A 19,217-nucleotide genomic window follows, 5' to 3' on the forward strand; every position below is an offset into this window, starting at 1 on the left:
TAATCAAACAATTCATTCTTATATCCAATAATAATCCATCCTTACTTAAATCTGGATCATATAGTGTTGGGGAGGTAGTTGCAGGCAGAAAAGGCACAAACTTAAAGAGACCTAGCAATGAGAAATATGGTTCAGAAAACTCATGTACCTGGGACAACTCATGATTCAAACTGAAGACCTGAATATGTGTGGGAGCAATCTGTACCCCATGTCACCTGTTCCTCTTCTGAGCATTTCCACTCTCCTGCTGAATGAAATTGCTTCTCTGCTAATCTTGGGCCACTTTAAGCAATGTTCAGATCTTAGGTCTTCACAGATTCCCAGTTCTTTTGTTCCTTTGATTAGGTATTAAGGTAGCATATACTACTTCAGGAAAAGTAATTCTCTTTAACCTTGGAATCTGCAAAGCTATTTAGTTCATTTCCCTATAGTCTTTGAGGAATTTCTCCCTCTGAAACTAAAGAGGACAGTAAAAGAGTAGGCAAGTCTTTAAGGAATTTTCTCTCTTTCAGATTGTAGATGGCACTAACACACAGCACGATTCCTTTTCATCTTTCCTCCAGTCCTATCAGCTCTCAGCATCAATGCTTTCTTGCAGTCACATCAGCTCCCAGCATCAACTACAGTAAGAGCCCATCATTACTCAGCTGGTATCAGTGGTGCTTAGCTCCTGTTAGTTTCTCACCTCCATTGCCTATCATTTATCAACATCTCTTCTTCCAACTTTTCAGTGCCATCAGTTTCTGTGTTCTGTCTTCTGTGAGTAGTTTCTCTTACCAACTTCTCTGTTTCTTCTCAAAGTGACTAGAGAAAAGACCATAGCTTCTGACCTAACTTCTAATGCCTCACATCAGAGCATCCTTATATTTCTCACTTAGGCATAGAAATCCCAAAACTATATTTCCGTCACATATGACACAAATATTCATTCTACAACTATAATTAGAATATTACAACAATAGTCTCATAGTCCCCAAATGGTTCTTTGATTCAGCATTTCCCAAAAGTAAAATCCTGAGTTATGGAACTACTCATGTTCAAATTAACTGCTAGCAAATAATACATTATACCCATCTTTTAAATTAATTAGTACTTTTGCTTCTGAGATCAGGTCCTTTTTGCCCTTCTATTTGAGGATAATTTCTCTTAGGTTCTTGGCACTGTTTATGCTTTTCTTCAAGCTAACTTTGTTTCTCCCACAAATGTCATCCCTTCTCTAGTGCTTTCAATAAATAAAAAGAAGATATAGTAAAGGAATAATTTATGTACATATATACACATATGTATTTTAGCATGCATGCATTCATATATGTGCTTGTACATTATACATGAGTATATTGTTTGTTTGAACAGCTAAAAGCATATTTACATAGTAAAAAACTTTTCTTCATAATATTTCATTTTAGCAAAAATTATGGTTTTGACAGCTTAAAGGAGAATTCTGGGAAAATACTTTCACTAATTGTAAGATTACCATATCATTAGAAAATGGAAAAGCAACTACTGTAAAACAGCATTAAATATGAGACATACCACCACAAAATAAATAGCTTTCTTTTTAAAATGAAATACTGAATATTATATGAAAGCCCAGATTCCAAAGAAGCAGTCAGACAGTACAATGGATAGAATGGGTAGGCTTGGAATTAGGAAGACCTGAGTTGAAATCCAGCCTCAAACACTTATTAACTATGTAGGCAACTCACTTACCCTCTGCCTGCCTTAGTTTTCTCAACTGTAAATTGGGGATCATAATAGCACTTACCTTCTCTGATTGTTATGAGAATTAAATGAGATATTTGTAAAGTGCTTAGCATAGTGTCTAGCAAATTGTAGATGTTTAATAAGTCCTCACTTGGTTTGTTTTTGGTTAAACATTTTGGCTCTGTGCTTACTTGGTCAAATATGTATTATTTTAAGCCTCTCAGGGGTTTAAGAGTTCTAAAAGGGCAGCTAAGTAGTAGAATAGTGAACAGAGAGCCAGTCTTGGAGCTGGGGAATACCTGAGTTCAAATCCATTTTAAACACTTCCTAGCTGTGTCATCCTGGGCAAGTCACTTAACCCTCATTGCCTAGCCTTTATCCCTCTTCTGCCTCGGCACCAATACTTAGCATCAATTCTAAGACAGAAACCAAGGATTAAAAAAATGATATTTCTATGATTTAATGACTAAGACAAAGGCTAGAAGTTGTAAAGGTCTCTGGATAAACACCTTTATTTTGGTCTTTTCTTAAGACTACTAACGGAGAGAGTTTAGCATAGTAAAGTGACTTTAAACTTAGCAGTCAGATTGGCTTCCTGCTAAATCTCACCTCTAATATTTAGTAATTATATGACTCTGAACAAGACATTTAGCTTTTATGAGCCATAATTATTTATTTGTAAAAAGGGTATAAGTCATTCCCTAATCAACAAATTGTCAAGTGACATGAATAGGCAGTTTTACATGATGAAATCAAAACTATCAATAAGCACATGAAAAATTGTTATAAGTCCCTCCTAATTAGAGAAATGCAAATTAAAACAATTCTGAGATATCACTTACACCTAGCAGACTGGCCAATATGGCAGCAAAGGAAAATGATAAATGTTGGAGGGGGTGTGGCAAAATTGGGACACTAATGCATTGCTGGTGGAGTTGTGAATTGGTCCAACCATTCTGGAGGTCAATTTGTAATTATGCCCAAAGAGCTTTAAAAGAATGCCTGCCCTTTTACCCAGCCATAACACTGTTGGGTTTGTACCCCAAAGACACAATAGGGAAAAATATTTACACAAAAATATTCATATCTGTGCTCTTTGTAGTGGCAGGAAATTGGAAAATGAGGGGTTATCCATCAATTGAGGAATGACTGAACAAATAATCGCATCTGAGGGTGATGAAATATTATTGTGCTGAAAGGAATAATGAACTGGAGGAATTCCATGTGAACTGGAAAGGCCTCCAGGAATTGATGTAGAGTGAAAGGAGCAGAACCAGAAGAACATTGTACACAGAGATGGATACACTATGGCACAATCGAATGTAATAGACTTTTCTACCAGCAGCAGTGCAATGATCCAGGACAATCTAGAGGAACTTAGGAGAAAGAACACTATACACAATTAGAGAAAGAACTGTGGAACCAGAAATGCAGAAGTAAAACATGACATTGATCAGATAGATCTATAGGGATATGATTAGGGCCTTTGATGGTAAAAGATCATTCTATTGCAAAATTGAATAACATTGATATAGGTTTTGAACAATAATGCATGTATAAACCAGTGGAAGTACTTGTCAACTGTGGGAAGGTGGAGGGAAGAGGAAGGTAATTATGAACCATGGGAAAATATTCTAAATTTAAAAAAATGTTTTAAGGTATGATATTACCTGAATTCTTACTTCAGGGAGCCTTTGGGTTGGGAGGGAGTTGTTTTGGTTTTTATTGATACCTTCTATGTTTATATCACCTTCATTTCTCCTTCTTCTCCTCCTTTTCCCCTTCTTCTTTTAAAAAAAAAAAAAAAAAAAAACTTTTCCTTATCTTAGATTCAATTCCAAATATGGTTTGTCCAGGGTCACACAGCTAGGAAGTGTCTGAGGCTGAATTTAAGTACAAGTCTTCCCCACTCTAGATCTGGTGTAAGATTCACATCTATTTTTTCTTAATTGTGTTACCTTTTATATTTTGTTTATATATCCATTTGGGACTTATTGTAGTATGGGGTTTAATGTTCCAGATGTAATTTTCATCCATCTTCTTTCCAGTTTTCTCAGTTCTTTATCAAATGAGAAGTTCTTCCTCCAAGCATTATTTTTATCTATTGTTTATATTTTACTTTTTTTTTATTGAACACTGGGTTATTGAGTTCATTTATTTCTGATTCTTCCCAGTCTGTTCCACCGATGTGCTTTTTCTCTCTTTTAACCAATACTAAATAGTTTTGATTATTACTGCTTCATAATATGAGAAAGAAAGTACTTTTTCACTGAGTTGTAAGGATCAAATAAGATAAAGTAGGCAAAGTGCAATGCTAGCCTTAAACCTCTAGATAAATGTCATCTATTATTACTATTGATCTATTGCAAACCTGTTATTTTTGTCCTGCGATAATTAAATATGTTTGATTAAGAAAAGCCTGAAATCCAGGAGTTCCTTATTCCCTGTAAGTTGTTCATTTAATGGTCTGTGTTTGTTGTTAATGTGTGTATACTGCAGTCTCTCTCACAAGGTCCTGCTTAATTTGGTGGGAGATATTTGCAATTTAAATCACAGAAGAAAGGAATTGTCAGTACATTCCAACTTCCTAGGGTGTCAATGCTCTTCCGCAGTCTTTGTTCAGTAAGCCCAGCTATGTAATAAGTTAGTTCATGCAAATGAATGCATCCGTCTTCATTTCTCTTTGCCATTAGTCCATTATGCATACATTAAGCCCCAAGGAACACTTAAAAAGATTCATTAGTCAAGTCAGGAGCACAGGTTAGCAGAAAAGAAACTCCTGAGTCATAGATTTCCTCCTACCCCCTTTTGGAAATATCTATAAAAGAATTAGTAAATCCTTCTGGATAGGAGATTCTTATTGGCAGTTAATATTCCTGTGATTCAGCAAATTTTTATAAAACTGCAGTATTTCAGATCTTGAATTTTTTTTTCTCTTTGGATAAAAAGTTCTATGTTTTGTGTGCTTTTGAAGAGTCACTGTCAGTAGTAATCTGGTTAATCAGTACCAGCAGGACCACTCTTCTCCACCTGGGTTCCTGCTTAGTGCATCGCCTCTTTGCCTTCTCTCTTCCTACAAGCAAACATTGCTGTGATGAAATCCTCCAAAATCCATTCACACTAAGTTATAAATCACTCAAAATAAGTTCAATGTAATATCTCCAAAGGGTATTTGCATTTTAATCAGGATCAAACTAATCAGAGTCTATGTGTGGAATTTCAGAGCTTAAGGACAGGATAGAGAGAACATTCAGGAGAGTAATAGACTTTCTTGACCAGGGGTGGGTTAGAGCCTGCTCAATTGACTTATGATTGTTAATTTTTTCCATAGAAACATTTATACATAAAAAGCTGGAAAACACTATAAATCAGGATTTGATTTTTTTTTTTGGTTATCTAAACTTAATAAAGTGGTGGAGAAAATGTTAATAATGTAAATTAAAGTTAAAAATGAGTCTTACAAACTTTTTTTTTTTAGATCTGGTTGTTAAACATTTACCTTCATAACTCTGTTGAACCTTGGCTCATGAAATACTGTTCTAAGCAATAACTTATTTTGTTGTTTAGTCATTTTCAGTCATGACTGACCCATTTGGGGTTTTCTTGGCAGAGATAGTGGAGTAGTGTGCCATTTCCTTCTCTGGTTCATTTTGTACTTTATTTATCATTTATTACACTTACCTAGAAGGCCAGTCTTTAGCACAGATGACTTTTGTTTTATGCAAGAGAAGTATTTCTCAAAAGGTGATTGTAAATAAAATTCATCTCATTTAACCTTTCTCTTACTTTAAAGGAATAGCATATTTCTTTTGGATAGAGCCTCCATCAAGAATTAGTTCTCCACTTACACTCTGACCCCATTATATTAAATTCAATTCAATAAATTCTGACTCTTTTGTTTTTTTAATTAGAGATGAATGAAGATCTTATAATCTGAAATAAATAACTTACAACATGAAGAAATAGAAACTCTTAAGAAGTTAAATGCATTTTATTAAAGTAGATGGTTAATGACAGTGCCAGGACAAGAATGAAAGTCTTTTGTTTCCTTAAAAACATAAATCATCACAAAACATATCACTTCTAAGAGTAACATACCCTTCTCTACTTTACAGGTTAACTTCTGGTTTTAGCTATGAATGAAAAATGTCGCCAATCCTATTTGTAAATAGGGCTACCGAAATCTCATTTCAATCCTGATGAGGTTAAATTTAGAGGGAAAAAAATTGAGAGATAATTTTTTTCTAGGGTCCACAGACCCCCAGGGATTCAGAGGATAGATTTCAGGGGGTCCATGAACTTGGATGGAGAAAAATGAACCTCTAATTGAAATACAGAATTGTCTTACACTTTTCAAAAGCATCATTCTGAAAAGAAGTCCATAAAGGATCCCGTGACACACAAAAAGGTTAAGAACCCTTGATTCATACAAACATCTCATTTAACAATGAAGAAACTAAGACCAAAACAATGAAGTTGGCCATTGTCACACATACAGATGAGATTTGAACTCCAGTTCTCAGATTCCAAACTACTTGCTCCCTTTTCTTATCAGTGGGTTGGTTAGGTCTCTGAAAGGATTAAAATCTACTGTTGCTGATGTTAACTTACCTTATTGTTCTTTCTTTAAACAATGGATAGGATAAACAATTTTCTCCTAATGTGCTCAGCATCTTCTAAAATATCCATGCTCCTATAGCCTACCTTTTACTTCTTAATTATTTATCCTACTGATATTGTCTCTGGCTTCTTCCTGTCAATGTTTAAGGTGATTTTTTAAAGCAAAAATAAATAACCAATAAAAGGACTCCCTCATCCTACATTTGTCTCCTTGTCTAGCCCTAGTGATATGAAAATAAACATTTCATTTAATATGCTTTCATTATTATCTCAAAGTATTTCCTGCTGTTTGTTCAGTTTACTTGTTGGATACATAGCTCCCTGCCCTAGGTTTATTTAAAGGAATTATTTTAATTTATCTTTTTTACTGAATATATAATTTTTGGTGAGTAGACTTATTTTGCACGGCCTGATTATTATTTTTGCTATGCTTCACTTTCTCTGTTAACTTCTGGTTTTTCTTTTGATTCAGAATAGTCAAAAAGAAATTTTGCTATTTTGATTGGTTCTCCTTAGAATTTTAAGATGCATGCATACATATCAAGTGCATATATGCCTATACATAGCTGTGAAATTTGTTCAATGATATTTTGATTTGACACATTGACTACAATATTTCTTGGTGAAGTCCATTTGGGGTTTCTAACAGTCTATGTCAACAAGATACCAAGACTAAGGTAAAATACCTTACATTCACACTTGATCCAATCCCTACTCCTTCAGTATTCCCTTGTAGACTGCATCCTCAGTCATCCCTACTCTTTCTCAAATCTTTAAACTCTCCCAGTCAATTGGTTCCTTCATTTCCACCTTCATATATGCCTGTCTCCATCAATCTTAAAAAAAAAAAAAAAAAGAAAAAAAAAAGCTTCCAGCTATCATTTATCTCTTTTCCTTTTCTTAGCCAAACTCCTAGATAAAGTTGCTTACTCTAACTGCCTACACTTTTTTTCTGGAATAATTACAATTCTTAGTTTAATCTCATTCCATTGTTTCCCCTGATTTTTTATTTTCACATTATAATTCCATTTAGTCTTTTAGGAAACCTACTCTTATGGAATGAATTTCCATATTTTATATCCAATAACCTTTGGTTAGACTCTTTTTTAAAAAGTGCTCATTTCCATTATTTTTCTTTGATATTGTTGCATAATTCTTTGCCCTTATGAGCCATCCTAGAAATTCTTGGTAATAGTGATGATAGTGGTGGTGGGACAAGCTTCACTTTTTCAAGAGACTTTGCAGAATTTATTATGATATTTTCACCAACCTCAAAGAATTTTGACCCAGTTTATTTTATTGTGATTTACTTAAACCTTGAAGTGGTTTCTTTCTTTGAATTCTTGTTCATTCTCTTGCTCAGGAATCCTTTGTCTACCTTAATCATTATTATGATGTTCCTGTTGCATCCTTGCTGAAAAAAATATTTATCCCTAAGTATTTTCCTTCAGAAGTCATTGTATTACTCTCACTTTGGCCCAGATCTCAAATTCCTAGGATTAGATGAGAATTATTTCCCTCAGCTGATGGAGGTGACCCATTGGTACACTATTGCAGGGAAATTCTTATTCTGTTTTGACCATTATCACTCTTTTGGGCTCTAATATCCTCTCTGTATCCTTTTTCATGTTTTAGGCTTCAGTCCTTAGACTTTCAAGACACTGTGTATGAAGGGTAAGTGGAAGATTCCTTTACTCAGTGCTGAGAGGAATGTAATAAGGATTCTTTCTACCTGGATTTAATTGACACTTGTAAAAAAAATTCCTTCTAAAATTCCTTACTTCAGAAGGGCAGCTAGGTGACCCAGGGCTAGAGTGCCAGACCTGGAGTCAGGAAGATTCATCTTCTTGAGTTCAAATTGGGCCTCAGACATTTACTAGCTGTATGACCCTTGGCAAGTCCCTTATTCCTGATTGCCTTGATTTCCTCATCTTTCAAATGAGTTGGAGAAAGAAATAACAAAACACTTTCAGCATCTTTGCCAAGAAAAACCCAAATAGGGGCACAAAGAGTTGGATGTGACTAAACAAAATAACAACAACAATTACTTCTACTTGCTCCTCTGCCATATTATGTGGTTAAAAGTCAGTATTGCATTTTTGGTCACCTGTCTTCTCTACTTTCTTGTCCCCCAGGCTCCACAGTATTCTACAGCTGCCCCATTGTTCTCCTACAAACCCCCTTTTTGTCCTCTAACACTACCACCCACCTAGCGCCTCATACCTGGATTGCTATAGTAGCTTTTTGGTTCTTCTCTGCCTCAAATATGACCCCATTCCAGCCCATCCTCTACATAGCCACCAAAGTGGTCTATTAAAAGTGTAAGTCTGAATAGGTCTCTCTCCTCTCCCTATTGAACAATAGGGATTCTCTCTATTACCTGCAGCATCAAGTGGAAAATCTAAAAAAACAAGTGGAAAATGAAACTTTTTATAACTTGGCCTGTCCTACCTTTTCAGTCTTCTTTTTCTTCTTTTTTAATTTAAATTTATTTGTTTGTTACACTAAAAGACTTAGTTAACACCCTTCCTTCCTCCCATATTAGAGAAGTCATTATTTGACAAATATATATATATATATATAAAACTGTCTTATTTCTATATCAGTTTTTTCTCTAGAGATGGACACACACAAGTCATTCTTCAAACAATATTTCTGTTGCTATATATAATGTTCTCAATTCTGCTCATTTCACTATTATTATTATTTTTTAAACTTTCATCTTCTGTCTTAGAATCAATATTGTATATTTGTTCCAAGGCAGAAGAACAATAAGGGCTAGGCAATGGGAGTTCAATGACTTACTCAGGGTTACAGAGCTAGGAAGTGTCTGAGTTGTTTCACTCTTCATAATTTCATATAGATCTTTCCATGTTTTTCCAGCATTAACCTGCTTGTCATTTCTTATGGCACACTAGTATTCCATCACAAAACTATGCCATAACTTGTTTAGCTGTTCCCCAGTTGACGGGCATCCCCTCAAATTCCAGTTCTTTGCCACCACAAAAAAGGGCTACTATAAATATTTTAGGACATATTTTCTTTTCCTTTTTCCTGATTGCCTTAGGAAAAAAACTTAATAGTAGTATTGCTGAGTCAGAAGATATACATTCTATTTAGACCTTCCTCTCCTTAATGATCCGGTGACACTGGCATCCTTACTGTTCCTCACACAGGATACTTCATCTTCCAATTCTGCACATTTTCACAAACTATCCTCTGCCTTGTGACATCTTTCTAGTCTCAACTAAAATCTTACCTCGACCAGAAGCCGTTCCCAGTCCCCCTTATTACTAGTGCCTTCCCTCTGTTGATTGGCTCCAATTCATCCTGTATATATCTTGTGTGTACTTTTATGCTCACATATTGTTATTATTAAAATAATGTTAGATTGAGTTGTAAGTTTCTGGAAGGCAAGAGCCATCTTTACCTTTGTGTCTATAGGACACAGCACATAGTAGACCCACAATAAAGTATGACATGACTTGATTCAACTTGTAGAATCTCAGAATTCATCTGATCCATAAGCCTCAATTGATCTTGAGAGTAGAATTCTATCTAGGACATGGCCTAGGAGGTATCCCCAGAACTAAAATGCCTAAAACTATCTCAGGCTTTCTTCACCTAATATCCCAGGCTGTGGGAGATGGGGAAAGTGGGGGGCAGAAATACTAGGAGCAATCACACCTCTATCTACCCTGAGAATAAGACATTACCTAGAAAACTGTCAAGAGGTTTTCTCTGAAAAATGTTGGCTCAAATTACAACAAAGGGTCACTTTGCACCATCATGAGGACCATGGAAGTTAGGAGGAAGCCAAGAATGCTGTGGGATCACCAGGAAAAATAAGCTAATGAGTTGGTCTTCATTTTTTTTTTCAGTAAGAATTACATGCAAGGCAGACTCTTATTTTTCTTCTTTCCAAGAGTGTTGAATTGTCTAGATTTAGGATACTCTTAGATTTTTTGGTGTAGTGAGGGAAAAGCTCCCCTAAGATACTTTTTATTCTTCCATTTTCCCCAAGTTCCTCCTTTTAAATATTTGAAGACAACTACTGTGTCTCACTAACCAGCTAACCCCCTCCAAGTCTTCTCTTCTCCAGGCTAAAAATCTTTAGTTCATTTAACTGATACTTCTACAAATGTCATTAAAGTTACTCCACCTTTAAAGTCTAGTGTTCTGTGAGTCTACTAAAGCTGGGACCAGGGGCCTGAGGTAGTTATCCAAAGGATTCAGGGGCAAATCCAGCTGTATCATATGTCATGTGGTGAGACAGTCTGTCATCCATGATTTCAGTCACTGTTTTGATTTAAAGGCAATTCTGTCTGCATTCTTCAAGAAATGAAAATAAATGTCAGCAGCCAAGACGTGGAATAGACTGTTGCGTATTGTATTGATCTGCGGGGGCTGTAACCTCTACAGGGAACTATGTCTGCCAAGGGCTGCCAAAGCCATGCCTTGCTTATGTCATTGCACAAGCAGGAAGCCCCTTTCACTGGAGTTGATCATATCCCCTGCCCTACACACCAGTATTCCCAGGGTTACTTCAGAACCTTGTAACTTGGGGCACATTGATTGGAAGCATGCCCTTGTGAGATTTTGTCCTCTAAAGAACCCCATTCATCCAGTGTTATGATTCTGTTCTTCCTTCCCAATTTATTTGTTGTTGTTAAGATATAGTGTTCTATAAAAAGGTCACTTGAGAATGATAAAGAACAAAGGGAAAAAATTGTCTTTTGTGCATAAGCCAAGTCAGACTATTTATTGTCAACCTAGAGCAAACTAGCCCATTGGTGCCCATTTTAATAACCTTTAATGGAATATCTGCTTCAGATTTATTCCCATGCAGATTTTTATGATGTCGACTGTGAATTTTGAGGGAAGGAGCCCAGGGATACTTTTTGCTCATAAAACTGTGAGATGATATGGTGGTGGGATAGAAGGAGTGGTAAGACAAATCGGGGTGAACTTGTCCCCAAATCCAATCACACACACACACATGCAAAGCATATGTGGTCCTACTTGCATTTAATAAAAATAATTATTATCCTTTTAACAGAGGAATTCAAAGGGTCTACGGTTGTGGAATTGATGAAGAAAGAAGGCACCACCCTCGGGCTCACGGTGTCTGGCGGAATCGACAAGGATGGCAAACCAAGAGTCTCTAACCTTCGACAAGGTGGAATTGCTGCAAGGTAATCAGGGCTGGAATCCCACACCAAAAAAATTGCAGTGGGTGGGCTGGCTTCAGAAATGAAAACTTCATCAAAAAGGTCACTAATAAATAAGTAACCATGACCATCTGCAAGGCAGCACATCAGAGCAGAAACACAGCAGGGTATATTTCTGGAACTCCTCCACTGCTTTCTCCCAAGGTGTCCCTCAGCTAAGCCAGAATTACCAGGGAAATCTTCCAAAGTTATTTCAAGAGTAACTAGTTGAGAGGCAGCTAGATGGCTCAGTGGCTAGAGAGCCAAGCATGGAGATGAGAGGTCCTGGGTTCAAATCTGGTCTTAGACACTTCCTAGCTGTGTGACCCTGGGCAAGTAACTTAAACCCCAGTTGTCAAACCCATAATGCCTTGGAACTGATACATAATATTGATTCAGAGGTAACGGTTTAAAAAAGAGTAAGTGGTTGGTCTTAACTTCTATTTTTGACAGATTTGTTCAACTCCAAGTAAGTTATTACACAGAAAATAGGCTACAAGTGGAAGGTGATATTGCTTTCCTTTGGGGAATAAGATTGGGCAGGGAGATTCAGGACTTATATTTAGATCAGACATTAAAAAAATTGAACAGATCAAGTCACCTCTCAGCACCAGGAGGGGGATAAGTTTGATCATATAACTTACAAAAACTTATATGAAATTTTGCCATTATATGTAGTTGGTAAATACATATATAAATTGAAATGGAACATTTAAGAGGAAATTTTTTTTAAAAGCATTAAAAAGAAAAACATATATAAAGTCCAAAAATAACTAGCCTAGGAATAGTGTAAGACAAAAATCCAAGACCAATTTTTTTAAAGTACCCTGTCCTCTCCTTTGATCAGGGGCAGTTCTAGTCTCCCTGAATTTCCAGAAAATGATATCTATAGAGGAAAGGAGAACCCAGCAAGGGGTTCCAGCCTTTTTGTTTGAGATTTTGCATTTCACCAGGTATTGCTAGCTAAGGCAACTATGGGCATAGTGGTTAGAGTGCTAGAGTTTGAGTCAAGAAGACCCGAGTTCAAACATAGCCTCAGATATTTATTAGCTGCATCAACCATGGCCAAGTCACTTAACTTTTGTCTCCACCAAGTTCCTTATTTAGAATATGAGAAAAAAATTTATGTAGCACACACCTCACAAGATCGTTGTTTCAACAAAAATATGTAAAACACTTTTAGTTTTGCAAATTATTTCCCAAACAACCATCCTGGGAGTTCATTAGGAAAACAGGAGAAGACTATTCTATAGGAGACAAGGAGAGGAGAAGACAGACTTCATTGGAAATGAACCTGAAACATATTCGGGTTTAGATATCAGTATCCTTGCTCAGGTAGTCATTCATTTTCAAGCTTTAGCCCAATAAGATACATTCTAGATTAGTGACTTGTAACAAAGCTTTCCAAAGGCCAAAGTGCTAATTGTTACTAATGATCCATATAAGGATGAAGACATTTTTATAAATTAAAGGCTCCGTTTGGTACCATCCCTATCCTCTCTCCTCTTTAAAAACAGAAATCTCTAGGAAACGTGAGATATTGCTAATTACCCAGAACAATGTCTATTGAAATTTCTAGTTCATGGAAGGCGAAGGACTTAAATTTAGCCTTTAGTAAATGGATTCATTATTCACTATTTTGAAGAAAAGTTTATTATTGTTTTGAAATGTCTCTTTAGCTAAAGTCTGGTTAAAAAAGTAAATGTGACTAGCTTGAAGTTGTTTATGGTAAGGAGGAACTGTGATGGGGAAAGGAGGAAATAAACATTTTTAAGCACTTGATGTATGCCAGGGACACAGTAAAGCACCAAGCACTTTACAAATATTATTTCATTTCAGCCTCATAATGATTCTGTGAAGTAGGAACTCTTATTCTCCCCTCTTTTACAGATGAGGAAACTGAGGCAAACAGAGTTTAAGTGACTTGCCCACAGTTACACAGATAGTGTCTAAGGCAGGATTTGAACTCAAATCTTCCTTTCTTCAATTCAGAACTCTATCTACTGTACCTAGCTGATGACAAGGCAATATTTATAGTCATGGAAATAGGATAGTTGCATAAGTGGCACACTGAATAAAGTACTTGGAAATTAGAAATACCTGAGTTTGAATACTGCTTCAGACCCTTGTTTGCTATGTGACTTTGGGCCAGTCACTTAATATCTCAGCCTTTTTCATCTGGAAAATAGGGATAATGATAACATTGACCTCCAAAGGCTAATAAACTGAATTAAAATAAGAATTTAAAAAAGAATAAAATGAGCAAAAAACATAAAATATATGTATGTTAATGTGTACACCTTAAAGCTCTACATAAATACTCACCATTTTTGTTATTGCTGATGTTATTCACCTACACATCATTTCATATACAGGGAATAGAATAGTTGTTTGGTTTTGCCATCTTGGGTATCAGTGCTTACATGTTTATTAATGAAAAGAATGTTGGAAGAAGGTTAAAAAGATTCTTCTAAGTAAAGAAATCAAACAAAAAATCTTTATCTTGCAGAAGTGATCAGTTGGATGTGGGAGACTACATCAAAGCTGTAAATGGAATCAATCTCACCAAATTCCGCCATGATGAAATCATCAGTTTGCTGAAAAATGTTGGGGAAAGGGTCATCCTCGAAGTGGAGTATGAACTCCCATCCATCTGTAAGTCATCCCATTCATGAGCAATGCATCTGAGAACCTCTTTTTCTAAAGTTTTTTTTTTAAGTCTTCACTTTTGCCTCTTTCTACAAATGGTAACTCTTAGTTCCCTCTTGTTTCAGAATGATATCATTTAGCCAAGTCAGTATTTTCTAAGTAATAGTCCCACTAGTAAGCAATAATGAAATTATACGATTGCCATTCCATTAAGACCATCTGCTAATATCTTATGCCACATAAGAGAACCAGTGCTTTGTATCAGTTCTAAGACAGGAGGTAAGGAGTATTTTTTAAATTTATATGCTTTTATTCTTACCTCTTTATGCTGCCTCTCCTTTTTTTCCCCTTATAAAGATATTAGCATGAAATTACTCATCTATAAAATAAGTGTATTGGACTAGACTAGGGATCAGCAAACTATAATCAGAGAATCACATCTTGCTGGCTTCCTTTTTTTGGGATGATCCCAGCTAAGAATGGTTTTTACATCTTTGGATACAATAAAACAAATTTGAAATGTGAAATACACACACACACACATACACACACACACACACACACACACACACACACACACACACACACACACACACTACCACATTCTTACTTAGGGCTATCCAAAAACTGGTAGTGGACCAGTTTCTGGGACATTGTTTGCTGATCATTGGGTTAGATAATCTTCAAACTCCCTCTTAGCTCTCAAATTCCATCATCCTGTCACTTAGACATTAATTTAGGGAGGTTCTTTTAGTGAATTGAATGCTGATAGTCAGAAGTTGAATGATATATTTTGGTAAGCTATGATTATATCATCATCATATGAGAGGTAGTATGCTGTAGTGCAGTGATGGTGAACCTTTTAGAGACAGAGTGCCCAAACTGTACCCTCACATAGCATGTGAGCCCCCAGCCCTATCCCATACAGGGAAGGGAGGAAGCACTCCCATTGGGTTACTGGGCAGAGAGATGGATGATGAGAGAAATGTCCTTAGACACAATAGAGAGGGGGAAGGAAGCATCCCCTTCTGACACACATACTAGAGATTCACCAACATGATTATAGTGTATGGAAAATTGTCTTTGGAGTCAGGAAAACCTGAATTCAGATCCTTCCTCTTATTGATTGATTAATAGCAGATGTTATAGTCATAAATCAAAAATAAAAAGTCACAAGTTAGTAGGCTTTGATCCCAATTATTTTTATGAGTTAGCAGAGATTATGCTCCAATCTTAGCACCCTTCCACAGGCTAATTTTGATTCTTTAGGCAAACCACTTAACTATGCCTTTGTGTACTCAGATGTGTATGTAAATAAAGTAATTATATAATGCTTTTCATTTCATGCATACTAAATGTAAATGCACAACCATCCAGAGAGCAGTCATGCAACTTAATTTTTTTTAGGGATTCATGAATTAAACTAAAATGAACTTAACCCTTGATTATTTGTGCTAACAATGATATGAATAATCTAAGAAAACAGGAAACCTTCAAAGCATTTCTATGTGGGATGGGAATGACAGGTGAGATTTTGAGACTTTTGATTTCTAATCTTTCTAATACAGATTGGCTTGAGCTAATATTAAAATTTGTGTTTATTCTCTGAGCATAGATAGACTGGCAGAAAGAAACTAATCTAAGATTAAAATGAATTCCAGGTTAGCTACGGGTAGATAATTGAAAGTTGAGTTAATGATTTAAATTTAAAGGATGGAAAGGTCAAAACATTCTTGACTAATTTCATCAAGGACCCTGGTGTGTCATACAAATGAGAGGACATGTCTTCCTTTTCTTTTAATTAAAACCATATTCCCACATTCACAGCTTCCCATACCTATAGTTTCCAGCTGATTAGAACAAAATGAAATTTGTGTTGTGGCAGGAATAGAGCATTTAATTAAATCAGTGAAGTACCAAAAACATTTGCTTGGCTGTTACTTTATATTGTCTTGCATTTTGATCCCTGTGTGCGCGTTTTATACCATGACCAGATAGTTTGAAAGTTTAGTAAATTGAATTATATGCTCTTTCAAATCCATGCTTTTTCCTTTAGGTGTTTGGAATTCCTGACATTTAAAAATGTTGTCATTAATGTTTAATGATCACTTCTTGCTATTCCTGTAGATAATTAATAATGTCCTTTTGCAATATTCCCTAATTTCATGATGACAGTTTTATAAAATAAAGCTATCAGTCAGGTAACATTAAACTGCATGTTAGAGGTTTAAATACATATATTTCTACCTTTTTCTATCAAAAAATTATATATGTGTGCAAAGATAGTGGAACTGAGAACACGTTCTCTGCCATTGTTCTTTAGACTATTTTAAAGTTTCTTTTTGTAATGATCTAACAGTTTCATCATTTCAAACAATCACATGAAAGAAGCCTGCTGATACCTCACCAAACTAATCACAGCTTATCCATTTTGGTTTTCTCAGCTCCAATTATTTTTTCACCTGCCAATTTTATCTCTGTAGTCTCCTGCTTTGTTTAACAGCAATGTCGATTTAGACAGAAAACATATCGTGTCAAAACATCTTTGTTCCACAGCCTAATCAAGCGATGCCAGTGGAATTCTGACAATCATGCCTTGCATTCCCCGCCAACTGGGCAAACATACAAAAAAATAAATTATGTTCTGGGACTCAGAAATTTTATGCTGCTCATAAACCGACAGTTTGGCATATTTTTTAAGAGAAAGCCAATTTGCTATTTATATTTGTAAAAGATCTTTGCTATCATTTTTTAAAAGCCAAGATTCCCAATTATTCTCCCCCTGCCAACTGTCTGAATGATACCAAAAGAAAAGAGCTGTCATTTTAGTTCCAATTTAATCTATCCTATTCAATGAGAATGTGACTTTTGTTCACCCTTAAAGCATTTGTATAACATTTCAGTACTACTCTATAGGATGATAGATTATTAGACTTGAAAGGCATTTCAGAGACTATATAGTCTGACTCCCTGACTATATAGAGCAAGAGAGTAGAAATAACTTACTTAAACAGGGTTAGGTAGCAGATTAGTATCAGAACCTAGGTTTCCAGACTGACTCTGAATATAGTGTTATATTCATTATTCTATTGCCTTATTTAAGATTTTTTTTAAAAATCACTCAAATTTTGTTTGAATTTGGGATATGGAGTATATCATGCTTCACTTAAAATTATCATTTCATTCTACAAATGAGAAAATATGGGGGTAGGGGAAAACTAGGTCACCCAGTGGATGTCAGTCTTAGAAATGGGAGGTACTGGGTTCAAATCTTGCCTCAGACACTTCTTAGCTGTGTGACCCTAGGCAAGTCACTTAACCCCACATTGCCTAGCCCTTACCACTCTACTGCCTTGGAACTAATATACAATATTGATTCTAAGATGTAATAGTTAAAAAGAAAAGAAAAGGAAGAAAAGAAAATTTATAATGCTTTCACTATTCTTTCCACCAAACTCCAAACTTAACTTTCTGCTCTTTCTTTCCCCAGCTGTACAAGGATCTGGTGTTGTGTTCCGAACTGCAGAAGTCACCTTACATAAAGAAGGCAACACTTTTGGCTTTGTAATACGAGGTATGTCATTATTGGGGAAAGTGAGTGATGGGCCAATCCTAGCTAAGCCTGCTGACACAGTAGAAGCAGGAATTTGCTATTGATTGTAATTGTAATGAATTTGTAATTGATTATAATTGTCACAAATTTATAATTGATTTGTAACTCCTGCATCCAGTTGGCCAGTGACCTCAGGTACTTCATATCCTCTTTTTTCTTTAAAAATAAAAAAGACCTCTAAAAACTAAAGATATCAATAAATTTCTGTGTGTTTTTTTTAAAGAACTCAGTGTGAAAACTCAAGTCAAAATTAAAGTTTAAAATTATCTACATTTGGAAACTGAATAGCCCACTCAGTAAGAATTAGACAAAGTAGCAGAGGCTATCGTGATTAGTTTTTTTTAGGTCCAGACCTCTGATTTCATTGCTATAAAGTAAGGAAGCTCTCTCCTCCAATTCAGATGACCACCTATTACTCAATTTATAGTCTTAGAAAGTTGTTCAGAAAACTGTATGGTTAAGTGCCTTGTGCAGAAATACCCAGGCAGGATATTGTAATGATATCTTGGACAGCCATGTCGAAGTCAAGATGATGGACAGTTACCTGCTTAGAATGTGGAAAGAACTGAGCCTGGCAGGAGCTTGGCAGGTGCCAAGGAGAATTAAAGCTCTGGTATAAAAGCCAGGATTTTGAACTCACAGGGATCTCAGATTTGAGATATTGGGTTGAAGGGTGGTTTGGGTAGTTCTTAGGTGAGCTTTATTCAACCAGCAACCAGAAACTAACTTCAAATCTAATTCATTAATCCCTGTTCCTGAATTTCACTACCAAGAAGAAGAACAACATCTTATTCAGCAAAGTAACCTTGAATTTAGGTTGGGCCTGTTTGGCTCAACCAGGCGGTTATATATCAAACCCGATCAGCAGTATTTCAAAGACTATCAATAATATCATTAGCTTTAATTAGTTAAGGATTTCCTGTTCCCTTTCTCCCAGTCATTATCCTGCTCCCCCTTCCTTAAGTATATTTGTAATAAATCTTCTTAAACTTACATCAGATTTGAGCTTCATGAAGAATCTTAGGGTTCTAGTGAATCATATCCTGGGATAACTTAGGAGAAGAGGAATATTACATCTTGCAGAAACATTGATCAATACACAGCCAATCTTAAGCATTATCCAAAGGCACAGGGCTTCAGTTGGGCATAGATAACTGTACAATTCTAACAGCAGATTCATTGCTTGGCTGATAGTCCTGGGATACTGTTATCATCTGGAGTTTGGGATTAGCAGATTCAACATATTCAGACAACATCTACAATAGTGGGTGATCTTTTTGGGTTCACTATCATATCTTAAGTGTCCCACATAGGATTTAAAATTTACCATTAACCGTGCTCCAGATCCACATCACAACCCTTATATAACAATATATTAGAGGTAATGCTTAAATAGAAAGAAGGAAAGAAAAAAAAAAAAA

The 19,217-nt window shown here is 35.7% G+C and overlaps 1 protein-coding gene across 1 annotated transcript in view; it reads left to right on the forward strand.

Moving 5' to 3' along the window:
* GRIP1 (glutamate receptor interacting protein 1) overlaps positions 1-19,217 on the forward strand; it is a 491,773-nt gene that overhangs the window by 304,402 nt on the left and 168,154 nt on the right. The window contains exons 3-5 of the mRNA XM_044679204.1: positions 11,384-11,519; positions 14,044-14,189; positions 17,674-17,757. Coding sequence (XP_044535139.1) covers positions 11,384-11,519; positions 14,044-14,189; positions 17,674-17,757 — 366 coding nt within the window. The remainder of the gene's footprint in view (positions 1-11,383; positions 11,520-14,043; positions 14,190-17,673; positions 17,758-19,217) is intronic.

Source organism: Gracilinanus agilis, chromosome 5 (assembly GCF_016433145.1).
Source record: "Gracilinanus agilis isolate LMUSP501 chromosome 5, AgileGrace, whole genome shotgun sequence".
In the NCBI taxonomy this organism is placed as follows: Eukaryota; Metazoa; Chordata; class Mammalia; order Didelphimorphia; family Didelphidae; genus Gracilinanus; species Gracilinanus agilis.